Here is a 27,121-nt window from a genome sequence, read left to right as displayed (position 1 = left end):
ATCCCTTATGCTAGAATTTTTGATGGGGCAATACAACAAATAAGAATTTTGAGCTTCATAACTACCACATTAGATATGGCAATAACTTTTGTAACAATAGAGCTAAAATTACAGTGATGGTCTAATTGTGATCTCTGATTGTTCTAGAATGTGTACACATAATTTTTTCTCTGATATTCAGTGGTAAAATTGTTGACAAGGTGGGCAAATTGATTTCCAGAAAGTATTAATTATCTCAAAAACTACTTAAAATAAGAAAAAAGTGCATATATGCTTCTAGCAGGCTAAAGTATACCTTGCCTGAAAATTTCATTTGTATACAACAAAAATTTAAAAAAAAATCAAACACCAGTCTCTCCCCTTAAAGCTACTAAAGCTTGCAACAACTGAAAGTGTTGGTTTTATGCGGCCCGGTAAATCCTCGCACCAGCTGTCGCGCACTTCATGTTTTTGCATCTATTTTATGTGTGGCTTCGTGCATGTTGAACTGTTGCTAGTTACTTAGTTACTTCATGCATAACTCAGATTTTTTTTAGGTGCGAGGTTTTCACCCTACCTCGTTTGCAAAGGGTTGAAATCACGCTGTGTCTATCGGAATGATACCAAGCAAGTGTTTCTTTAACAGCTTTATTCTTTTCGCCCCAGGGCATCTTAGATATTGTGGTTTTTTAGGAAATGTGTTTAGAAAATAGGTAGTTCACGGCGAGAATTGCTAATAGTTGTTGCTTATGGTATTTTTGTTCCATTTTTGCTGAAATGTTTACGTCACATTTGGGAAGTCATCAAAAGTCGATGTTGTCCAAACAGAATTAACATACAGTGATTCGTTTGTTTCACAACGTAGTCCCTTTTTTGCACGTGAATTTTTTACTCAACAGAATTTTTTCTTATTATGCTTACACCGCAGAAAACTAAACCTGGCCTTGCCGCCAGCGCTCATCTACTTTGACTGGCGCTGCTCTGCTTTTAAATATATCATGTGGCCTCTTTCTGTCATAAATTTAAAGAAAAGTACTAAAAAGTTGGTCAAATTTTAGCTTTGTATGTTTATAAGCACCTCACCTGGGGAATATAAAATTGCAAAAACTGCAGCGGGAACAGCAGTTCATTGGCGTATGCAGAAGAATTGCATCGGAGGTACAGCGCTAACATGCACTTTTATTAAACCGTGTGTTTGATGACTTCGTTTACTAGTGTATGCGTTTCCATCAATAAATTCGCAATTACTCTTTTTGAGGAGACTTTGCACCTATTCGGCGATGTCGCATGTATTCACCGGCAGAAAGATCACAACGGCATGTGCAGACATTGCACCGTACGGATTAGTTTGATGCAAGTTTTCACTAACGACGGGTGCTTATTATTGAGGTACAGAAGCAACATTACGGCAAGAGTAGAAATAAATAAATTTTAAAAAATCGAGACATCTCATTACCCAACAAAATTTAGCAGCTAGTTAACATGAGCTCCACTTCATGTAAATGGGGTTCATGGCATTTGTCTGCGGGACGCACCTGGCACGGATGTGGACCAGGTTGTCCCAAACACCAATAACATCGTGTTCATACCCACTCCCCCAGAGGCCAGCGTCCTCCCTACAGCTGTCACCGCAGAAGCAGCAATCTGGCACCCGAACAAAGGAGAAATCGCAGCCACGAACTACAGCCATCCTTGCTGCACATGGCTGCTATTGCTCCTGTGCGTACTGTTGCGGGAGGCCGCTAGGTGGCTATCAGTGACGCCTCTATAGGCAGTACACTAGGCGAATAAAACAGACTTTTGCCGTGTCGACACGGGCTGGCAACTGACTTGCATAGGTCAGTCGATGATCGCGGCTCAATATCTTGTGCACGAGGGAGGGAGGAAAGCGGGGTGGAAGCACACAAGTCTTCCATGCGCAAGGCATGGGAGGAGGCAAGGGAAAGAAGGGTAAGTTCTACTGCGAGGCTGCTGTTAACGGGTGTTTTATCTTGAAAGCGATCTGCGATGTGAACAAAGTGCGCACCCGCTTGGGCCTCTACTTCAAAGCGATCTGCAATGTGGATAAAGTGCGTCCAGTGCTGGCAACTTCATATGTGCTGTGCTTTCGAAGTTTAGTTGCACTGAAGGTCAATTTGCTCGCTCTGCTGCTGCTGCCTGTTACGATCGGCCTGCAAGGGTACTGCTCTGCAAACCTATGTTAGCCCGCTGCAGTTGTTTCAATCGAACCATGGGGTGGCGTCCTTCAGAGAACCGGCGACGCCGACAACGTTAACCGACCATGCACTTCCTTCGGAGAACTGGAGACCACGGCAAAGTTAATTAACCATGAGCCTCCTTGTACAGCCCAGCGGCGTCGGCCAGGCAAGCCGTTCGGCGGACCGAGTATTGTTGGTTGATTCGCCATCGCCTTCATGGTCTATTTGCAGCAAGAGAGCTTCTCTGAAAAGGGTGTTTTGCGGTGAGTTTCCTCAGGCCCTAGGATGTGTCACAGTCTGATGACACTCGTGGCGGCTACCGGAGAAGTCAGCTCTGGAATTAAGAGGCGCCGGCTGGGGTCAAGCGTGACAACCTGGCTACAAGGACCCGCTGAACTCAGGTTTTGGGAATCCAAGGTGCGTGTGCGAGTGTGTGAGCCCTCCCCATCAAAGGCGGGTCGGGTTGACCACACCCCAACGACTGTGGACAGTCCGATTGGATGACGGTCGGACAGCAGTTTTCCCTCCCCTAGGGATCTAGGGAGGCCAGAGGCTTTTTAAGCAGCAGTTTGTCGGCTGCTAGGAGTGTGCTTGGAGCTTTCGTGTCTGTGTGCTGTGCACTTCGCGGTGGGAGCATCGTGCTCCTTTTTGCAGTCACGTGAGGCTGTTGAAATGTATCTCCTGTTTTAATGTAAATATGTAAATAAACCCTGTACTCCTAGTTCTCTATGAGAGCAAGTTCCTCCCTACAACCGCATCCCAAGCATGGGCGAGTTGGACGACGGCATGGGCCAGCTACCACATAGTTAATGCCCGATTACAATACTTACAACTGGATCCCAGTGGTGAGATCGTCCTACAACTCTAACATGCCGCGCTTAATTAACTTGCATAATTTACTATCGCAATTGATGCTTCGCATTTCGGGCAAAACAACTTTTTGCTTGTTTTTTTTTCCTTTGGACGTTCGTCACTCACTCTTTGCAATACAGTTGTTAGACATCGTCACGAATGTTTCGGAAGTGAGGCGTTTAGGATATTACGGACTTCAGATAAAACGGATGTTTTTTGTAGGATTATCAGGACCCATTGTAACGAAAGTCGACTTTACTGTATTCAGGTCGTTCTGGGGGAAGAAAAGTTCTGAAAACCTGCCACGTGAAGTCCTTGGTTCATTCTAAATGCTTATTGACAACCAATGAACTAGACCAGAGTAGGTACCGTCAAAGTCAATGACACTACTACATGAACTATGGGATGTCACCACGACCTGTTTTCATTTTTGTGTCTTTCTGGTTTTCATCATAGTACGAGTGGCCAGCCATTCCAGAGGTGTAACTGTGTAATACAACGGAACTCAGTAATCCTCTTTAGTGCCTCTGTAATACCCGTCATATTTCACTCGACGAGTACAGAACACGAATGCAAACAACCTTCCTTGTAAATGAGTGGAATTAACCTCAGTAAACTACTTGTTTGGTGGGGCTAATGTAGCTGGGTCCACTTTGAGGAGACAGAAGCTGAGATGGAAGTACTTAGCTACCACAGGGCAAGACAATGCTGCAGACATGCTAGGAAATTCTAATATCCTGATTCAATAGCGCACATTTCTGCAAAATAAACATCCCGAGGTCACAAGATAACATCCTAGCCACAGCGGCTGCATTTCGATGGGGGCAAGTCCCCATCGTCCCCCACTATGGCCTGCCTCGTGATCATATCGTGGTTTTTTTGGCACGTAAAGCCCCAGAATTTAGTTACCTTAAAATTATTGTAGCATAAATTTGTCGATGCGGACAAATGAAAGGGCCCCTGAAACGGTTCGGTCAAATTTTGTAGACGCGCAGGGTACAGCTAAAGTTAATGATTCGCACCACAATTTGTGTAAAGCGTCTCATATAAAGGGAGTAATGGACGATTACAAGTTACCCTCCTCCACAGCCAGGCATTCTTTCCTCAACTCATTTGCTGAGTGATAGAGGCTAAGCTCCGTTTTCACTGGCTCTGCGTCATGACGGCACGTCGTGTTGTCTACTTCCAGTTCTCTAGGAGCAAGCGGGCAAAGCTTCTCCAACCTCTCCGCCAGCTGCTTGGCAGTTGACCCCAAGCGAGAGCTATCAAAGCAGCGTGCGTTGTGAGCATTCTGTTACAGCGCTGCACGTGTCTGGTATTCCGGTAACCACAGGCGAGCTGGGCATTTCGGCGGAACAGTGGAGACGAACTCAAACTGATGAAGGAACTCTCGTGCAGACGTATGTGAGCGGCCTGATCGATCTACATGGTCCAGCCACCTGGTGGCGCAGAGCTCAACTAGCCAAACAAAGAGCTAATATTGCTCTAATTAAGTGTGAAACGTTTTAAACATTTATAAAAACAATGTGTTATCGATTGAGATCCTGCAAAATATTTACACCAGCAGCAAAGAATACACTTCGTTACTGCTACTGTGCTTGGTTGAGCACCGTGCCACCAGATGGCTGCACAGTGCAGACCATTCACATTTGCACTTCTGCTCATCCCGTGAAACAGCACGGTCAAATGTCCCTTGCGCTTGCGTTTACCAGAATACCGGACTCACGAAACGCTATTGTGGGAGTAATCCTCCAGTTAAAGTGACGACCGCAAACACGCAAATTCAGGCGCCAATCGAAGAGCAACAGTCAGATGCGCTGGAGCCACTCCACTCGTCTGCTGCCTTGCAGAGGGACATGATGTCGCAGCTTGACATATCGCCAGTTGCTATGTTTGCATCCCACAGCGCAACAAAGGCGAATCATGGTGCTTGCGAAAAGACAGATGGACACTGACCGCAGAGCTCTCGTCAAAACAAATGACACTTGCTGTATGCCGGAAGTGCTTAGGTGTACTGAGAAATTCTTGTGCACTCTCTTTCTATTACTTTCTTTTTATAAAAACAAATTAACTCGCATTCGAACTATTACGAACAACATTTGTTCACCATAAAGTTGAAAAATTATCGATAACATGCCCTGGGCAGCCAATCGGATAGCTCGCCCTACTGACGTCAATTGGGTAGATGACGTCAAATGGGTAGGGGCGGCTGAAAATTCAGCTGAGCAGTGTGCTGCGATCAGCAGCGATGTACATTTTTAAAACCTTATAATAAATTATATGCTTTACGCGGAGCACTTAGATGCGTCAATTAATGATGAGAAGGACCTACTCTAACGACTCAGTACGTTTGTAGAAAATCGTCAAAATCATTTCAGGGTGAAGAAAAACCCGACAGAATGTGACCGACACTCTGCAGACACTTTCGGTGCACTTCACTATGCGAAGTGAAAGCAGGCCTTTGGAAGTGGAAGCGCCAACCTTCAAATGTGAGACAAGGTGGCATGAGCCTGCTGTACAGTAAAATGAAATTCACGTAAAAAGTGACGCATGCGTAAATGTGATAGGGTAAATAATACTCTCTTCATATGATATGACTCATAAAAATCGGGCCCGTCGATTAACCCCCTTCCTTCTCTTTTATGGTAAATAATACGATACACTTCTACCGCATCCATGTAAATGCAGCAGCTATAGATACGTGTTCCTTAAGGGTGGACGCAACCCTTGAAAACCGAGAGCTCGCGAAAAAGTTGATTTTTGAAAAACAATATTTTTGGGTTGTATGTGTCATAAACTACCTGTTCTGTAATTATCAGCACCTAATTAAACCACAAAAGTAAAGAAAAAAAAAAACGCTACTTTTAAGGCCACCACAGCCCACAAGACATGCGCAAATGCCGAAATGAAATCAAACTTTGCGCACACGCCATTCCCGGCCCATGCGGCCTGCCAGCATCATCTCGGTGTCGTTTTGACCGTGATTTGTCTGTTTTGCCGCCTTGCAAAATGGCATCGTCGGCAAGATTGAGGCACGATTGGGATTTTTCCGCAATGTGATGCGGAGCGCTGATTGGCCAGAGCAGCGCGTTCATATCCCGTGGGCTAAAGTGCGCCTGCCCTTGGCTGCAGCGCGGGCAGCAGCAGCGGCTGCTGCTCCCTTTGATGCCGCGCCCGCCGCGCTCGTGTCATTGTTGCCCCTTGCTCCGTCCGCGTCAACAAATGCCTGCTTGCGAGCTGCTCATCGCCTTGCGCTAGCTTTTAGATTATCGTCTCAGCTTTTTTTTCCCCCCCCTAGTTCTTTGCTGCACGCGATGCCTGCAATGAAGCCCAAGACAGTGCAGATGTTCGGTTAGCGGAAGCGCGATATGCGACTTGTATGAGCATCGAACTTCCGATCTTTCGCAGCGAATGCCGACTGCGTAGATGCTTTCAGCGGCAGAACTGTGCTGTCGGCTGTCACCAGTTGAAAATCGGACATTGAGTGTGCCCGGAGCCGCAAGAGCTAATTAGAAGCTCCACAGGAGCGTTCTAATGTAAAACAGATGTGTTCAACTTGAAGGCCCATTTTCTCAGAATGAATTTTTTCGCTAGTAGTGGTGCTGGGGAAGACGATATCTCAAGAACCGCTCTTCAGATTTGTGTTTTTTTTTTTTATTCTGTTCCTGAATGACTTTGCCAGGGGGTAACAAGCTTCTTTTTTTGAAATCTGGTGCAGTTAATTTACAATAAGTAATCAATTTGTGATGCATGTGGTCATTACTGGCTAAATCAAATTCAAAGTTATGTTAAAATTTTTTGGAGGGAAAATTAAAGAAAAGGGCTTTGTAGCCCCCTGGGATATCTATCAAGGGATCATCACAGCAAAATTCAGCTTCCTACAATGTCTTGGCATTTCTCCAGGCTCTTGCTCTGGCATATACCGTATTTACATGATTGCAAGTCAACTTGAATGTAAGTCGACCCCCCATACGCGTGACAGGAAAAAAGAGAGAGAGAGAGAGAGAGCATGCACGAGGGCGCATTCGATAACGAAAATTTATTAGTAGCTGACATGGTCACTGGACTACTGGTCTTCACTAGTGCTGCCATTGTCATTGTTGCTGCGGTCCCACAGCGCGTTGTGGTCCAGCGAAATTTCACATTTGGCAAACGACCGCACCACGACATCTTGTGGAACAGCAGCCCACGCTGAATGCACCCAACCACACGCAGCCGTCAGGGAGGCTCTTTTGACAGGTCCAGTTGGTGTAATTTCGCGGTCTTCTGCCGCCAGCCACTCGTTGTACTCAAGGCGGAGCAGGGCCTTAAAATTAAGGCGAAAGTCCGGGTTTTGTTTCATGACCATGTCGCACTTCACTGGCAGGGACCGATCACGCATTTCGACGACGTACGCCGCAAGCTTAGCCTACAGCTCCGGAAAGCGTCCAGACTTCGGCATGTGGGAAATTTCTCACTTGCCGTCACAGGTGAAAATTTCGCTTCGCTTCAGTCGCCACTCTGGCACCACTTGTTCAGAAACATCGAAATTACGGCCCGCTTCGCAGTGATTTGTTTCTTCGGCGTAAAGGATGGCAGCCCTCTTGAACGCTGCTGTGAACGAGTGCCGAACAATTAGTGGGCCCCTGGAGCTCTCATGACGACTGGGGAAGCATAGAAGTAGCACGTAGTCGGCAGTCAAGTGGAACACGTCAAATCAATGTCCATGCCTTTCAACAGAGAAAGAGAAACCCGCGAGCGGTGTCTGCTCTTCCATGAACTACCGATACTCCCCGCAAGCGCCGCCACAAATGGGAACAGCGGCGCTTCCATCAACTATCGACACCCCCCCCCCCCATGAGTGTTGCATGCACTGTAAAACCCTAAAAAATGTTGAAAAACCCTTCCGAAAAGTGAACAAACACGCAGGATAGTGAAAAGATACAGGTAGGGCCGTAGAGCAAACATAATATTGTAACTACGTTGTAGCTCCCGTTGGCCTCGCTTTTTTGGTGGGGCCATGTTTTGGTTTGGATTGTAAGTCGACCCCCCAATTTCCAGACTTCCAAATTAAAAAAAAAAAAAAAAAAAGTGGTGGACTTACAATCGTGTAAATACGGTGCATGAACCACCTGGTTAGGCCTCAATAACTCTGTGAACGTACCCTGAAAGTTTCATCCGGATATCTTGAAGAATAAAAAAGTTCGGTCTCCAGGGTAGCTTCCCCCTTAAAGGGCCTCTCACCAGGCCACATAGCAAACTTCGGTTGTATGCTGAATGTTGTAGTGTCCTCTAGGGACCGTTTTGCCACAAAAATTTTTCAGCTTGGCTCATTAACAGCGAGATAAAAATATTTCAGTGCCGCAAACTGATGATTTCAGGAGGCAAGCTCCACTGCCAAGCAAAACACTCCACTTGCCCAGTCTAGCCTCTGCAAGCAAAATTCCTTCCCCACATTCTCCCATACCAGACCTTGAGGACTGCATAATGCATAGGTCACCGGTCCCACCTTCATTTTGTTGTTCTTGCTTTTTTTGTGGCGCGACACACTTCCATTGATGGCGCTGCGCGTCAGTGGTTTAAGTTGTCTCGTTTTGCACGCTGTGCACAAGAGAGAGAGAGAGAGAGAGAAATTTATTGACAGAAAGGCAGAGAAGTCGGCCTGAGCTATAACTTGCTCTGGCCTGCTACTCTACTCTGGGGAGGGAAAGGGCTGATGGATGATGATGGTATAAGGAAGAGATGCGTACCGTATTTACACGATTGTAAGTCGACTCGAATGTAAGTCGACCCCCCCATATCGCTTGATCGAAAAAAAAAAAAAAAAGAACCCCGAGGGCGCATTTGATAACGAAAATTTATTAGTAGCTGACATGGTCATTGGACTACTCGTCTTCACTAGTGCTGCCATCGTCATCGTTGCTGCGGTCCCACAGCGCGTCGTGGTCCAGCAAAATTTCAAATTTGGCAAACGACTGCACCAGGACATCTTGCAGAACAGCAGCCCACGCCAAATGCACCCAACCACACTCAGCCGTCAGGGAGGCTCTTTTGACAGGTCCGGTTGGCGTAATTTCGCAGTCTTCTGCCGCCAGCCACTCGTTGTACTCACGGCGGAGCAGAACCTTAAAATTAAGGCGGAGGTCCGGGCTTATTTCATGACCACGTCGCACTTCACTGGCAGGGACCGATCATGCATTTCAGCGACGTACGCTGCAAGCTTAGCCTACAGCTCCGGAAAGCGTCCATACTTCGGCACGTGGGAAATTTCTCACTTGCCGTCACACAGGTGAAAATTTCGCTTCGCTGCAGTTGCCACTCTCGCACCACCCGTTTAGAAACATCGAAATTGCGGCCCGCTGCACAGTGATTTGTTTCTTCGGCGTAAAGGATGGCAGCCCTCTTGAACGCTGCTGTGAACGAGTGCCGGAAGATTAGTGGGCCTGCAGCACTCATGACGACTGGGGAAGCGTAGAAGTAGCACGTAGCCGAAGTGGAGCGCGTCAAGAAGTTAGTCAAACCAATACCAATGCCTTTAAACAGAGAAAGAGAAACCGGTGTCTGCTCTTCCATGAACTACCGATACTCCCCGCAAGCGCCGCCGTTCTGAGGGTGCCGCCGCAAATGGGAACAGCGGCGCTTTTATCAAATATCGACACCCCCCCATGAGTGTTGCATGCACTGTAAGACTCTCAAAAATGTTGAAAAACTCTTCCGAAAAGCGAACAAACACGCGGGATAGCGAAAAGATACGGGTAGGGCCATAGAGTAAACATAAAATTGTAACTACGTTGTAGCTCTCGTTGGTATGGCTTTTTTTGGCGGGGCCATGTTTTGGTTTCGATTGTAAGTCGACCCCCCAGCTTCAGACTTTCAAATTTTAAAAAAGGGGTCGACTTACAATCGTGTAAATACGGTATATACAAATTCACAGAGTTGTGGCATCTCTAAAGCCGTGCGTCCAGCCCAGTGGCTTGGAGAAAAGCTATAGCGGCTCTTGTTACCAGGGCTGCGCTGGTTGCATTAGGCCAAGGACGTAAAAGAAACTCGTCTGATAGCGGTCTCTCATGGATTTTTGCTATGGAAGAAACAAGTTGCTGTCGTTCGCAGCAACAAGCATTCGCAGTTTGGGCTAGTATCACTGGCACCTATCATATTTCTTTAATGGCTGGTGAATGCGACACCAAGGCGAATCCGGTGCACCATACTCGTGTGGTTTCTTTTGAACTTGTGAGGCATACGAAATCTCATTTCTTGGTCCCATTTGTGTAATCGCTTGTGTCGTCGATCTGGTTGGGTCCAGTGTTCCAACGTAGAGTTGCGGTTTACGCGACGAAGTAGGGCGTTTGTGTCTGTTCGTGAGAATGGAATGCGTACTTCACAAGCATTATCTAAAGCAGTTTTCGCTTCAGGGCACAACACCGTTTCGGACATGGAGTGCTCACCCGTGCTCATGTTTCAGGTGTCCCTTCTTCTGGCGTTGCCTGCTGCCCTGGGCGCAACTGGCCCATTTATCTGAAAACAGCCACCGGACCGCTTCATGAATCGCACGCAACTGCCAGCATTGGATGGAACTCAGTTCATCTGCTGGCAACCGGGATCTTCAAAGCCAACTGCTTTGACAGACAGCATAGGCTGCACCGTATTTAAACAACCATCTGCATCCTCCGCGCTGGGGCACACCACCGTTTCGGACATGGAGTGCTCACCTGTGCTCACGTTTCAGGTTGGTTACTTGAACCGCTGTTCTTGTCTGAAAAGTAGCAACCGGTGTCTTTTTGCGGTGTCGTGCCCCAGTGAGCTAATGTCGTTACTGAAGCGTGGCAAAAACTTGTTTTCTTTATGCATATGTCGGTTGCGCCTACTTCTATCCGGTGATATAGAATCAAACCCCGGGCCGGATGTGCTGGATAACGTTCTCGCAACCTTGCAACGTATTGAATCCGGCCAGGACAAGATTCGTAATGACCTGCGAACACTAAAGAATTGGCAAGCGTCAGTTGATGTCGAGCTGAAGCAGTTGTCGACTAGGCTCCGGGCTGTAGAAGTCGATATTGTTTCAATGAAAAGTTCGGTAAACGACACATCGCCCGAATCACTGAATATAGCTAAAGGCATTTCCACACAGCTAAAAACAATACAATCGCACTGTGAAGACACAGAAAACAGACTTCGCCGCTGCAACTTGCTATTTTTTGGAATCGCAGATGACAAAAGCGAATCATGGTCATCATCAGAATCAAAAATCATTGACATATGTAACCAACACCTTGGTATCACTATCGATCCAGCTCAAATAGACCGCGCGCATCGCCTCGGTCAATACAACGATGAGAAGAATAGACCGGTCATAGTCAAGTTCGCCGTTTTAAGGATAAGCAGCGCGTAATAGAAAAAGGCCACAAGTTCAAGAACACTAATTATGCTGTTCGTGAGGATTTTTCTTTGCAAACCTGTATCGCTCGGCGCAAACTGATTGACTTCGCAAAAAACCAAAAAACGCGCAATTTAAGCTAACCCTCGATAAACTAAGAATTGATAACAATGTGTACACATACGATGCAGTGTCCGCCGCTGTAATCCCCCTACCCAGATAGCAAAGACCTAGGCTGGGAACACGTGCCTTTAAGAAAAAACCCAATTTACTACACGAGCCTATCGTGCCCTCGCACCTATCTATATCACTAACTAACATTCGTAGCATTCTTCCTAAGCGCAATGAAGTTTCGTCATACTTAGACGACTGCGAATGTGATGTATTAGCACTTACGGAAACTTGGCTCAGCTCTGAAATTACAGATGGCGAAGTTCTACCCGATTCTAATGTTTACACTATCTATCGCAGAGATAGGGACGACAGAAGAGGCGGTGGGGTATTGCTCGCCATAAAAAAACATATCCCGTCATTTCTTGTGCCGATGTCATCCAGTCTCGAAATTCTGTGGGTCAGCGTAACATTTCCCCAATCGAATACAATTTATGGTGTATGCTACAGACCACCCGATAGCTCCTACAATTTCCTTTCCGAATTACACGATAACATTACGTCTATTCGATCCAAATATAACAAAGCTGATATTTTTCTTCTTGGTGACTTTAACTTTCCAGACATTGACTGGCAAAACCTGCAAGGCCAATTACGTGAATCTTGTGAGTTCGTTCAACTAACACTTGATTTTTCACTTGTGCAATTAATAAACCAGCCTACTCGTATCAATAATATTTTAGATCTTGTTCTATCATCCGCGCCCGAGAGGGTTAACGCTATCACTTTTACGGATGGGTTCAGTGACCACCGGTTGTTACAATTCACAGTTCATACGCCTTCACGCTCACGTCACCTGAAAACTAAACAAGTATTTGATTACAAAAGAGCAAACGTCAGCGCTATAAACAATGGCATGGAAAGCTTCACGTCCTCATTCTTAGCAACTTTTTCTGAGCGGACAGTGAACGAGAATTGGTGCCTGTACAAAGAAAAGTTAATGGAATTAGCACATGCGCATATACCAAAGGTTTCATTTTGCGTTAACTCATCGAAACCATGGTTCACTAAAGCTCTTCTTACTCTAAAGAATGAAAAGAAGCGTCTTTACAGGACGGCCAAACGTGTTGACACACCTGCGTCATTGAGCAAACACAAGTCTTGTGATGCAGCCTACTGTAATGCCCTGCGTCAAGCCAAGCAAAAGTATTTCTCTTGCGATCTGCAATCACTGCTTCAAAACAACAACAAAAATTTTGGAAAACAATCTCTCCCGTTAAAGATTCCGACATTTCACAACTACTTGATAGCTATGGCTTGCCGATTGCACGAGAGCTTTCAGCATCTATCTTTAACAATTACTTCACGTCCGTATTTACAAAGGAAGACCATTCAAATATACCAACACCCATCGAACTCGATTGTACATAGATGGCCCCCATCAATATAACAACCACTGGTGTTGCTGAGCTGATCAACAACCTCAAGATGTCAACTTCTTCCGGCACGAACGGTATAAACTCAAAAATCTTAATATATACTGTAGTTTCCTCTAGCACAGTCCTTTCCTGCTTGTTTCAACAGTCCCTCTCAACAGGGGAAGTTCCGCATGACTGGAAGGTCGGTAAAGTTATACCTTTCTTTAAATCTGGCGATAAAAGCGCTGCTAACAATTACCGCCCAATATCACTAACAAGCGTTCCCGGTAAGTTACTAGAACACATAATCTTTTCAAATGTAGCAAATCACTTCGAAACTAACAAGTTCTTCTTTAAACATCAGCATGGTTTTAGAAAAGGACTATCATGTGAAACGCAACTATTCGAATTGACTACGGATATTTCCTAAACATGGATAAGGGCACACAAACAGATTCCATTTTCATAGACTTCGCTAAGGCTTTCGATCGCGTTGCTCATTGCCGTCTCATAGCTAAACTCTCATGCTTAAACATCGATTCCCTAACAGTATCTTGGATAACAAATTTCTTGTCATTCCGTAAGCAATTCACCGTCGTCGATAACTTTATTTCCAGTATCAGCGATGTAACATCTGGTGTCCCACAAGGAAACGTACTCGGACCATTACTTTTTTCTGATCTATATTAACGACCTGCCGTCTGAAATAACATCATCCATTCGCATGTTTGCAGACGATTGTGTGATCTATCGTGAAATCTGCTCACCTTCCAATCACGTCGCTCTCCAGCGAGATCTTGACCGTATTACTAACTGGTGCTCTTCTTGGCAAATGAATCTAAACACTGATAAATGCAAACTAATAACATTCACCCGCAAAAAGACATTTTCCGCTTTCGATTACTCACTTGATAACAACCCCCTCACACGCACCAACTCATACAAGTACCTCGGCATTCTCCTTACACCTAACCTGTCATGGTCTGCGCACATCGAAAAAATAACTGCTAAAGCTTCACGTACGCTCGGCTATCTTAAATGCAACCTTCGTGATGCTCCTGTCCTCACCAGACAAATCGCTTATCAGACTTTTGTAAGGCCACAACTGGAATTCGCAGCCCCTATCTGGTCACTTCGCCAAGCTTAATCGCATCTCTCGAATCGGTCCAAAACCGCGCCGCCCGCTTCATTGTCAGAGATTATCACCGCGACTCTAGCGTGACTAGCATTAAGTCATCTTTATCTCTCTCATCTTTTGAATCACGAATAACCATAGGATTGCTTTGTCTATTTCACAAGATAATCCATAGCACGCGCCCGTCCACTCTGCCGCTCACTCGTCCATCTCGTACATCTCGGCGTTTGCATAATCATCTCAGTTTCCAGCGTATCTTTGGCCGAACAAATGCTTTCAATTCTTCCGCGTTACCACGTGCCATTCAACATTGGAATAACCTACCAAACGACATAGTTGACATTCTTGACCCAGTATCCTTCAAAGCACGCTTATGCATATTATTTCCATAATTCGTCACATAAACCATACTGCGCACCTAAGTAAATACTTGTAGCGAAGTTGTATAGGCTTTTCTTTTTGTTTTGTTTGAATGCTTGTTTTGCATTGCTTTAACACTATTACAGACTTGTTCTTTCACCTTCGCCTGCTACCATTTGTATAATTTCTTGGTACGTTTTTTTTGTTACTTCACACAGTCGTTCATTTCATTTATCCAGTTATTTATATTGTTACATATTTGTTCTTTCATGTTTACTCGCTAACAATGTATAATTTCTTTTTACTCCTTTTTTGGTAATTCCCTGTATCCTCCCCTCACGCAATACTCCTTCGGGAGCCTGTGAGGTAAATGAATAAATAAATAAATAAATGGAATGCGTACTTCACAAGCATTATCTAAAGCAGTTTTCGCTTCAGCGTCTGCCTGTTCGTTCCCCATCACGCCACAGTGTGATGGTATCCACTGAAAGGTGACATTGTGGCCATTTCTAGTTTCGTGGTCGAGATACTCTAATTTCTATAGCCATAGAATGATACAGGCCCCGTCTGAGGACACAGTCAATTGTTTGCAGAACTGGCTCGCAATCACAGAATATCGTCCATGCGTGAGGAGGCTCCTCGGAGAGAAATCGAAGTGCCTCTCTGATAGCAACAAGTTCTGCAGCAGTTGATGTTGAGCTATGGTCTAGTTTAAACCGCCGAGCGATAATCATACGTGGAATGACGAAGGCTGCAGTGGAGGCATATGGTGTGACAGAGCCATCGGTATACACATGCACAGTATCTCCGTACTCTGTAGAAATGTGCAACAGGGTGAGTTGCCTGAGGCCAATAGATGCGCCAGTGGAAGGGCTTAATGAAGGACAACGCTACGTGCTCCAACTGTATTTTTTTTTTAGTAATTCCAGGGATCTGCAATGTAACAACAGGTTCAGGCAGAACCCACGGGGGTATTCTCGGAATACAGTCGTGAGAAAATCTTGACGGCAAAACACTCTGATGCCGCGATATAGTCCTTGAAAAGCTGGAACCTGGGTGGGTGGTAGGGAGCGATGACAGAGGATGGTGCCTGTGTCGGGTCAACACGCGAAGGTACATTCGAAGAGGCTTGCAGAGCAAGTACACCTGAATAGGACAAGCACGAGCTTCCGCTATTGTTCCATTGGTTGACGTGCATCGTGGGAGGCCCAAACATGTGCGCAATGCTTGAGCTTGAATGCTCTCCAGCGCGCGCACACAACTAAGTCCCATGCTTGAGAGCGCCGGCATGCTGTACTGTATACAGTGGAACCCCATTCATACGTTTTTCACCGGACCGCGAAAAAAAAACGTAACAGCCGGGAAAACGCAACAGTGAGGAAAGGTCCGAAAATTAATGAAAACAGTGCAGCTTTGCCTTGAAACAATTTATTTCGACATCAAGTGAGCTTAGGTCTTAAAAAAATCGAGAATGGTCGATTGCCGTTTTTTCCGCTCGCTGGAAAACACGACGCGTTTCTCGATGGCCTGGAAAGCCGCATTGCTCTCAGCGTCGCTTTGAGGTGCGACGTACCTGCGAAGGAGGTCCAGAGCCGCGACGGCTTCTCCAAAGCTCGGGTCTGCCAACTCCCCGGAATCATGCGGCTCGTGCTCCTCGTCGTCACCACCGTCTGAGGCTTCACTCGCGACCGAGTCTGCAACGATCTCGGCGATACTCCGACACTCGGACGTCACGACAGCAGCATCCACGGCGACGTAGTCGTCATACGTGACTCCCGTGGCACCCAGCGCATTCAAAGCTTCACTCAGCTCTTGATCATGAGAGGCTGCTTCCGTCTCTTCAGCTTCCGTGGCAGTTTCCTCTCCGCCGTCCATGCGAAAGCCACACCGCGCGAAGCAGTGCTGTGCAGTTGACGCGCTCACTGCAGTCCACGCTGAAGCGACGTAGTGCATAGCGTCCAGTATTGAAATGATCGTAGGCTGCTGTCCGCGATCAATACGCGCCAGACAGCGCTTTACGATGGACTTCCTGTACGAGTGCTTTAAGTTCTTTATGACGCCAACATCCAACGGCTGCAAGTGGCTTGTAGTGTTTGGAGGAAAAAAAAACAAGCTTAACGTTCCGAAGAAACGACGGGTCTTTCGGGTGGGCAGCACAATTGTCCAGAAAAAGGACAACACTCCTGCACTGGGAGCCCATCTTATTGTCGAAGTAACGAAGAAATTCTTCGAACAAAGAACCCGTCATCGATGCACGACTGTTGCTTCTATAGTGACATGGCAGCAGGCGAATGTTCTTTAAGCACCGTGGGTTTCGGTATTTTCCGATTACCCATGGCTTCAGCTTGTCCGAGCCATCCATGTTGCAGCAAAGGAGCACCGTCAATCTTTCTTTGCTGCATTTGCCTCCGTGGCATGCTTCGCCCTTCAGGCTTAACGACTTGGATGGCTGCACCCGAAAGAAAAGACCCGTTTCGTCGGCATTGTATATGTCACGAGGCTCATACCCCTCAATTATGGCAGATAGTGTGGCCTTCCAATCGTCGACTGTTTCTAAGTTTACACTTGCTGCTTCCCCGGATACAGTCTTATACGCGATGCCGTGCCTCTTTCGGAAACGGTCGATCCAGCCATTTGACGCCGCAAAGTCACTGATGCCCAGTCGGTCGGCTATTTCCATCGCCTACTCGCGCAAAATGCTGCCGTCGAAGTTCACACCGGCAGCGCGGGCTTGTTTAAACCAAGTAAGAAGAGACTCGTCGAGGTTTCCATACTTGGCGCCACGAGTCTGCTTAGCTTTCGGGCCGAAGAGCACGGCATTCCCTTGTATCTCGGCACGCTTCGAAACGATGCTGTTAAGCGTCGAGGGTGGCAGACCAAGATCCTTGGCGATGTCGACTCTCTTCTGCGCTGGCTGCCTGTCGACTGCGTTGAGAACATCCAGCTTTTCCTCGAGGGAAAGCGCCTTGCGCTTGCGCGACGCCATCAAAGGACGACAAATCACTCGCGGTGTTAGCGAGGCCCGACGAGGCGTAGGCAGCGTAGGTGTTGACGGGAGGACATGGACGACTCGGATGGGTTGAACCGCACAAACAAGAAAGACTGGATTAGCGAGGCCTGACGAAGCGTAGGCAGCGTAGCTGTTGACGGGAGGACACTGACAACTCGGATGGGTTGAACCGCACAAACAAGAAAGACTGGATTGCTGCGGGCCCGCGGGTTTTACTCGCTTCGGCTGACGAGGCAGTGGCCATCTAGTGGCAATCTCTCCAACTCGCGTGCGGCTTTTTATGGCCTCTGAGAAGGTGTAAAGGTGTAATCTCGGAGGCCATGGTCTTGTAGCCAATTCCGTAGCCAAGCCTGGCCAAGTCTCGTCAAAATGGCGGTTGGCGCGCGTTGCCCGGCCGGGTTCGGGGTGCCAGGTCGCGACGTAACATGCGGGAACGTTTTCACAGCTACAACGTAACAGCGGGGTACCCAATACATTGGATCCTATGGGAGTTATGCCGGGACCGGACGAAAACGACGTAACAGCCGGGAAATCGCAGCAGCGAGGAACGTAACAGCGGGGTTCTACTGTATACCCTACGAATAGTGCTTGGTACAATTGGAGTAATGATGACTCTGAGGGGCCCCATCTTGTTCCTGCCACGACGCGAAGGACGTGAACAAAACTCTTCAGCTTTGACTTCAGTGCGGCGACGTGTCTTGACCAAGATAATCCCCCGGTCTATGACTAAGCCAAGGAATCTGTGGCGTGTAACCGCAGGTATCGCTACGCTGTGCACAAGGACACCTGACTAGAGGCATAAGTCTGTGCTGCACCAATATTGAGAAGACAAGCGAATCACAGAGCATGACCCCATGCTGGAACACGGTAGAAAATGGCATAGTTTCAATGTCAGCACTTGCGACTGCACGACGTGGAACAAGCAGATGAAATGGAAGTACATCTCTCTTGCTGCGGTGCAAAGTCGCCACTCTGCAAAGGGCCACCTTTGTAGCAATTGCTACAAACTGGTGGATGTCTGATTTTCCCTTTATTCATAACAGATCACAGTAATAAAGCAACAGATCACACAGATAACAGACGTTGCCTTGAATAATTTTCGATGTCACATGTCACCATGAGCGACATCACAGTGCAAACACGTGTACGTAGGCGCACTAACACGTGTACGTCATCCCCCAGCTTGGAGCGTGGTGCCCGCAAGGAGAAGGGCATGGCAAACGCTTTTACTGCAGGTCGGTTCTCTCCCTCCTTTAAGATAGGAATGCAGATGCAGCTCTGCATGTCTCTTTTTCTTCTTTTTTTTTCTTTCAGGCTATGCTCTTTTTCTACAAGTGTTCTGCCAAGAAGTGGCACCAGGTAATATCTGATACATGGTGGTCGTGACGTTTATCAGCGCTCGCTTAACCAAAAACCATAGCCTTTGGGATTCCCAACTATTACTTGGAGGAAAGCATCGCTGGGATATGTGTTTGGATGCCACCTATACATACGGTGGAACTCGGCAGCATGCAGCCGGTGCAGCTATGAAAGTACAATGGAGACCAACATCGCAGCAGGTTGTGGTGTGTTTCGAAAGTGCATTTTAGTGCGCAGATCTTACTCCTGTAGCGAGCGTCGTCGGCTGCTCTCTTCGGATCATGAGCAGAACGATCCCCAATCCACGTAACGTGGATAGGGAAGTAGCACTTTGAACAGCTGTCTGCGACCGTCGGCGAAGTGGCGTGGGGACCATTTTTCTATGTGCCATGCATTGTGGGTAGGCATAGTCGACGTGACTAACGTGTGGATGGAGCAAGAACCACCTCGACGTCGGACCGTGTCGGCTGTGTCCAGTTACATTGGCTGTGCCAGTTGTTCTCGCCAACATGATGTAGAGTGCGCTCACGCTATGTTGAACTATATACGTGCCTTAACCTAGCTATTTTTTCTCTGCCTTTCATTAGTTCAAATTTTGTAGCATCCCCGGGTAATTCTAGTTAACGAGATTTTACTGTATTATGATTAGTAAAACCCATTCCTTCTTTCATCCACTCCACCTGCACCTTGTGGTCAGAACAACCATCCTTCCTACAGTTTACACAAATGGAGATATTTCACTGTTTCATTCTGCTGCTTGTAATTCAATAGTCGAATTAACTGCCTTTGTTTTTCTGTTATAGGTAGACCTTGATACCCGCACACTTGGCATGTCATTTTCTTACATTGCTGTACGACAAATTCCACTGGTTGTTAACCCTCTATCACATTTGTACTATACAAATTGAATTCTACCCTACACGTCCTGGCACTTTGCAAATTGATATGCAGCACTAGGCAGCTTGTGGATCAATCCAGAAAGCAAATCTTTTCTCCACCAGGCCGGTCAAACTAAGGCTGTGCTACCTATTTCGTTAGACTGCAATTCACACCAACTTTGGGAGATCACAAGCAAGCCATTATACTCAAAGCATCCAGACATCACTCTCTATTTAGAACATCAAACCCGATAAAAATTAAGACATGCACAACAGTAATACAGTTTCTAATGCAGATGTAAATATTAGTGTTTCTTTTAACCTTATGCCAATAAAACGCTTCTAGGGAGAATGCAGCGTAATCTAAACATCTGTTAAGCATACACTCAAAGCATCCAGACAGAATCAGAAAATCAACCTTTCTTTTTGCACTCAGTGTTTTATTGCAAAATAATACTCTCACCTTTGGAGAGCTTCCAGAAAAACAAGTTCATGACGCACTGCGTCAGTACATTTTCTCATCTGCACTAAATAATAAAAGCCATAAGAAAGTGGTCGCAGCAGACTACATCACAGTTGGGTTTTTGCCAGGGGGTGCAGTGCCTCAGCCCTGTCAAAACTACTGATCTCGACCCAGCCAATGACGCAAGAGGCAAAGGTGATCGCGAATTCTAGTCTGGATCCATGGAGCACTTACTTCTCGCATCTTGAAGAAGGCTGCACCGGTGAGCAAGCTGTCACTACCCGCCTGGTGTTGTGGCCCAATCCGTTCAAGCTGCAATGAAAAAACAAATGCAGTTCAGTGGGACAAAACACGTTTACAACTGCACTTGCAATCCACAACCCCATGAAACATGTATACTAATGGGGCCTGAAACACTATTTGAACATCATTTAGATGAATTTGAGTCTGTGACGAATGACATGGCTTCATGCCACATCGACAATATCTTCACATAGGCGGTACAAAATACGAGAAGCCAGCCACACTTTCACGTGCACTCTGCCCCCGTGGCTGATAACGTCGCCTGCAAAGGGATGTTGCTATCATGAAAACTGCTGGCAGCAGGGAGTGAATGCTTTGCCTGCCTCTCGCTCCAATGGGCCACCGAAACTTGATTATGTAACCTTCAATACTAAACGTGCGGGAAGACAGCTTACATGATGCCACGCCAACTCGGCACACCCAATCTTTGCACATGTGGCAGATGTAGTGAAATATCGCTAATAAGAACACCACATTAACAAACTTTTCAGAAATCCCCTGCTAACTGCTTATAGTTTCAACATAACATTTCAGTACTACAAACCTCAGAATACCAAACATTTGAGAATGATTGCTATTCAGTTTCCCTGCAATGTTAAACAACACCTCAGTACGACAAACTAAACTAGACTGTAACCTTCCTCCAAAGGAGACTGCTTTGTTTTACTAATAACGAAATTCTCAATATAACGAAGTAGTCATTTTTTTTTTCACTTGTCCATAAAGCAATACCTATTTAAACCGCAATATAATGAAGTGTGCCTGTACAGTAAAAACACATTAATTAGAAATTTCAGATAATTCAAAGTAGCCACCAGAGTCCTTCCAACAATGTGTTTAAAGCAATATGTAACGCAAACCACTAATTCATATTGAAATTTGAACTCCACACCATCATGGATGGGAAGAGTGCCAGTGTGTGGGAGCACATTGGCGATGCCCCCGGTCCTTTGTTTAGGCCTGACTGGAGAGAAGAGTTTGCGCCTAGCCAGACACGGCGACCGCCTCTTTTGAAGGTCCGTTCTCTCCCTCCCTCCCCTCCCCCCTCTCTCTCTCTCAAGATCTTCAAGATAAAAACGCGGACATGGCATTGCATTTTTCCCCCCTTTCTTTTCCCTCATGTTGCATCTTGGAGGTTATGCTCTTTCTCTACAAGGTGTTCTGCCAAGAAGCAGCACCAGGTAATGTCTAAAACATGGCAGCCGTGATGTTATTGGTGCTCGCAGTACCAAAAACCATAGCCTTTGAGATTCATGACTATTACTCAAAGGAAAGCATCGCTAGGATACATGTTTGGACGCCACCTATTAGCCCCGAGAAAGACCTACAGGGGTGCTGCGAGCGCCGCTCCCGTGACGTCAGGAGAAGGACTCGCACCTGTTGTCTGTTGCAGTTTGGGCAATGCTTAGGCACCTTCTGCACTGTTTCCGTTTGTTCGCTCTTGTTCCCTATGCTTGTACACTTATGGCAGTCGTCTCAAATATATTTTTGCAACGTCTTCGTTTGCGAAAATTTGTTTAAAGAGCTCATTCTTTAGGCCACAATACAGTTCTCATCATCATCATCATCATCATCATCATCATGAGCCTGGTTACGCCCACTGCAGGGCAAAGGCCTCTCCCATACTTCTCCAACAACCCCGGTCATGTACTAATTGTGGCCATGCCATGCCTGCAAACTTCTTAATCTCATCCGCCCTCATAACCTTCTGCCGCCCCCTGCTACGCTTCCCTTCCCTTGGGATCCAGTCCGTAACCCTTAATGACCATCGGTTATCTTCCCTCCTCATTACATGTCCTGCCCATGCCCATTTCTTTTTCTTGATTTCAACTAAGATGTCATTAACTCGCGTTTGTTCCCTCACCCAATCTGCTCTTTTCTTATCCCTTAACGTTACACCTATCATTCTTCTTTCCATAGCTCGTTGCGTCATCCTCAATTTGAGTAGAACCCTTTTCGTAAGCCTCCAGGTTTCTGCCCCGTAGGTGAGTACTGGTAAGACACAGCTATTATATACTTTTCTCTTGAGGGACAATGGCAACCTGCTGTTCATGATCTGAGAATGCCTGCCAAACGCACCCCCAGCCCATTCTCAGTTCTCAAACAAACAGTTCTCAAAGGCAACGTAAAGCTACAGTGCCAGCCCAAGGAATGCAGACCAGCTCATTTTGGGTTTCTCATGTGCAAATGTACCCTTTACAGCAGTAGGTCACGTGAATAAAATCACAAAAGCAAAAACATAGCACATAGTTAGGATATCATACCCGATGCAGTGTAAGAAGCATGTCACAAACACTGGCTATATATTACTTCTACAACATTTACCGTGATTTTAACCCACTAAAACATGTTAGCTCATGATGAGTAGTCCATAGTATACAGTCGCCGACTGATTTTCCGGACTCCAAAAATTCGGACATGCCCGATTATTCGGTCAGCTTCGCGGCACCGCCATTCTCCCCATAGACCATAATGTATAACAACTGCCGAAAGTTCGGACACCTTGCAACCTCTCATCTGATTTTTCGGACACTCCTTGAGCCAACTTGATCGAAAGCACCATGCACCGACTCTGACCGGTGCATGGTTCGACTTGCTGAACGCCATTTTTGTTTTGAACGGAGCTTCCTTGCTGCCCCACGAAGTGGCACTAGTGGAAATCCCCACTCATCATCATCGTTGCTGCCTGGTTCGATAATGTGGCTCTACAGCAGTTCCGGTTTCAGCTTCGTAAGCCATGTCAAGACAATCCAGCAGCTGATTTGTTTCATCGCGCAAGACGCTGTGATTAGGCAGCGTTGTTCGTTTGTGCCACTGGTGTCGGCACGGTGGTGTTTGCTTTGTGTGCTGTGTCGAGGTTTCGGTGATCCAACGCGGCATAAGTAAACATCGCGTCAAGGGCGCCGACAGTGCCCGCGCAGACTGCGCTGGGGAATGCCGGCAAGCGGGTGCCGGGAGGCCTAAGATTTGTCGCCTTCCGATGTGCTCCCTACTGACGCGGAAAATGTTCTGCCGAGACCTGCGCAGTGGTTGCATTGCGATTCCGGACACCGTCTCATTTGACAGTTTCATAGGTCCTGACACTGCTGTATTGACATGCGCAGAACTCGACGACGGCAAGATCATTCGTCAGGTTTCTGCTGCACCGCCGGACGATGACCCTGAGTCGGAAGATGATGCACCATGTGCTACGTTGCCATCACATGCAGAGCGTGTAAAACCAGTGACTGTGCTTTCAGCCGCCTATAGTGACCGTACGCCCCTCTCCGAGATTCAGGCTTATCTGATTGCGCGTAAACGGAACAGCGTGCAACGGCGCATTCACGATTTCTTCAAGCCTACTGCCGAGCCCGAATAAGTGCGTGGAAATAAAGGATTTCATTTTTTTTTTCTTAATCTGCTTTTTCGGACACCTGTTTATTCGGACATTTTCGCAGTCCCCGTGAGGTCCAAATAAACGGTCGGCGACTGTAATATCCAATTTTCGCATTTATTAACAGATACGCTCAGCAGTAACACAAGGATTTAACACTGCAGTTTAGATTCTGCCAGCAACACTTGCTTCTTTAACTGCTTATCAATATATATTTACACCATTCTTCACCGGTTAATTTTAAGTGGCAGTAAATTGAAGTAAAGCTGATTGAGTCTTACAGCAGTTTTCAGTACAGGGAAAGGAATGTATCGATGAATCTGCATGGTGAACTGACGCTGGCTGTTCGGACAAAGTTTTTGAGTGAAATGTGCCTTTTGGACCATATGGCTGCAGCCAGCAAGAAACCGAATCCTCATTCCTTTAAAATATGGGACATACTGAAGATGAATTATTCCCCAGTGGAGGTCAACCAAGGAGGTCATCAAGTGAACTCATGTGAGGCTTGTGCTGTCTTCTTTATGAGGCGGGTATACAAGGTTTCCTTTCATGCACTGACGAACCGAATAGTTCTTAGTTTGTATCGTTAAACAATGCAGGATTGAGACATGGTGAGGCAAGAGGCATTTGACTTTTCCTTTTCATGGCAGCCCAAGCTGCCCTGTAGTGGCTCGAGTACACTTTAGGCATTGTAATTGGCGGTGTAAAAAACTGCATCATGGTTTCAATTCGAAGTTGTATGACCACAATTACAGTTTTCTCATATCAGCTCTGCCATACCCCAATTTTCATTTTTTCATACAACTCCAGAAGATACAACTCCATACAACTCCAGAAGATAACGGAAGGCAATAAGACTAGGATTCTGGGTTTTTGGATCCAGAGCAACCTGAAAGCCTCCCACACCAGCCAAACCCTGAGGTCTGCCGCCAACCAGATCTCGCGGATTATAAAACAAATTACAATAAGCCGCAAAGGCATGCGAGAAGAGGACACGATTCGCCCGTCCAGGCTCTAGTGATCAGCAAAATAACGTATAGCATGCCGTATCCACTATCACTCGCTAAACAAACGCGACCAAGAACAAGTCGATGCCATCATCAGAGGCGCGTACAAAACGGCCCTGGGTCTCCTTGTCACCACCTCACCACCTCGGGATCCACAACACCTTCGCTTCGCTGTCGGACGTGGTTGTGGCTTCACAAAAAGCCAGACTACAGAACACGGCGGTGGGCACAGTCATCCTCAACCGGACCGGAACGGCAACGGAGCTCCGTGCCCTCGATGGGCAACGATAACTCCCGCCTGAGGTCAGAGGCAAGATCAAGGCGAACCCAATACCGAAGCACATGAGTCATGAACTCAATGAAGAACGACGCAAGGCTCGCGTCGACAGACAGCGCCGACAATTCAAGGGTGACCCGTACGTAACGTACGTTGACGTGGCGGCATACCCTGTAGGGGGCCTCTTCGTGAGAGCTGCCGTGAACGGGAGAGACAACTCCTTGACCCTCGCGGCCTCTGTGAGGGCAGAGACCCCAGCTGTGGCTGAGACCATAGCCGCGGCGCTGGTAATAAAGCAAGAAGACAGGGTAGGCAGGGAAGTCCATGTCGTTACCGACTCGCAACGGGCCTGCCGTAACTTTACGAACGGACAAACACCGCTGCTGGCGGCTCAGATTCTAGGCACGAGGCTGCAAGAATACCATCAAATCACGTGGACGCCGGGCAACGCGGGTCTGGAGGGGAACGAAAGGGCGAACGCCCTAGCTCGAGCGCTAATCAACCGAGCGGGGCAAGACCAATCGTCTCATCAATCCCCACCCTTTACCTTCATATCCCTGCCATCCAATTACTGCGACCGACTCGAGATCCAGCGACTCAACCGCAGGATTTATCCTCCGCCTCACAAAAAGCTCAGCACTGAAGATGCCGTAGCTCTCAGACTTATCCAGACCAACACATTTCCAAACCTACACAGATACAGTAAAATGTTCCCACATACATATCGCGGCATCTGCCCCTGGTGCGTCGACACACGCCCTACACTCTTTCATATCTCGTGGGGGTGCGGGGCAAACTTCAACACTTTAAGACGCCTAGCATGTCATTTGAGCGGTGGGAGGTACAGCTGACCGGCGATACCCTGGCGGGACAAGAATCTCTCGTCCAGCAAGTACGTCGAGCAGCCATGGCCAGTGGAGTCCTGGAATGAGGACACCACCCACTCGACCTCAAGAGCAACCACCTCGATGGTCCGAATAAATGTTTTTTCTCTCTCTCTCTCTTCATACAACTCGGTTATAACAATTATCCGTTATAACAAGTAATTTTTCGTGGCACTTGAATATTGTTATAAGTGGGTTCGACTGTAGTGCAGAATGAGGGCCATAGAATAAAGAACCAACTGTGAGGGAAGTGCGAGCAATCAGAGAGCAGTGCCGGCAGCATTGTCAGTGCAGTTGGCGCGGTCCGTTCATGTTTCACAGGCTGGTGTGGCGCAGAGCTGTGGGCGCAGCCCATTCGTGTTCAGAGGGGTGGAAGGGCAACGGGAGACATGCGCATGAGGCTGGCGTGCATCTCTCATGGAGAGAAGCGTGCGGCACCAGTTGGGGTGCTGGGCGATCGTGCAGCAGCTCGCATTTCACTTTCCATTACCTTTCAGCACGGACACCCCCCCAATCAGACTTCATCATTATAACCAATAATGCGGCATGCAGACATTTTAGTAAGAAGGTTATTTCCCCATAGAAAGCATACAAAAATTGACAGTGCAGCAGCTTTTCATTGTTATAACCGATACATTGTTAATACCGGTATCGTTATATGTGGATTCGACTGTTCAACGCCGTACCAAGGGGGCCAGAGCAGCAAGTTGCACATGCTTTTCAACCAAGCACTGAGGTGCTGGCAATGTCTGCTTTCCTAACCAATCAGTGGCCAAGTGCATGCACTCCTCCTCCTTTTTTTTGTAATTCAATGAAATTTTTAATGAAGAACCAAGTTGCGCCAGAGATGGTAATCTTCAGGTGCAAGTACAGTCGCCGACCGTTTATTCGGACCTCAAGGGGACTGCGAAATTGTCAGAATAAACAGGTGTCCGAAAAAGCAGATTAAGGGGGGGAAAAAATGAAATCCTTTATTTTCACGCACTTATTCAGGCTCGGCAGTAGGCTTGAATAAATCGTGAATGCACCGTTGGACGCTGTTCCGTTTACGTGCAATCAGATAAGCCTGAATCTCGGAGAGGGTCGTACGGTCACTATAAGCGGCTGAAAGCACAGTCACTGCTTGTACACGCTCCGCATGCGACGGCAGCGTAGCACATG

At 47.0% G+C, this 27,121-nt stretch overlaps 1 protein-coding gene across 5 annotated transcripts in view; it reads right to left on the bottom strand.

Moving 5' to 3' along the window:
- Window positions 1-27,121, bottom strand: part of LOC142578643 (CCR4-NOT transcription complex subunit 7-like) — a 70,705-nt gene that overhangs the window by 23,949 nt on the left and 19,635 nt on the right. For all 5 annotated transcript variants that reach the window (XM_075688077.1, XM_075688076.1, XM_075688073.1 and 2 more), the window contains exon 6: window positions 20,351-20,428. In XM_075688077.1, the coding sequence (XP_075544192.1) occupies window positions 20,351-20,428 (78 nt within the window). The remainder of the gene's footprint in view (window positions 1-20,350; window positions 20,429-27,121) is intronic.

The sequence above is a fragment of the Dermacentor variabilis genome, chromosome 4 (assembly GCF_050947875.1).
Source record: "Dermacentor variabilis isolate Ectoservices chromosome 4, ASM5094787v1, whole genome shotgun sequence".
Classification (NCBI taxonomy): domain Eukaryota; kingdom Metazoa; phylum Arthropoda; class Arachnida; order Ixodida; family Ixodidae; genus Dermacentor; species Dermacentor variabilis.
Note: the sequence above shows the minus strand (reverse complement) of the source record. Positions and strands in the feature narration are given on the sequence as shown.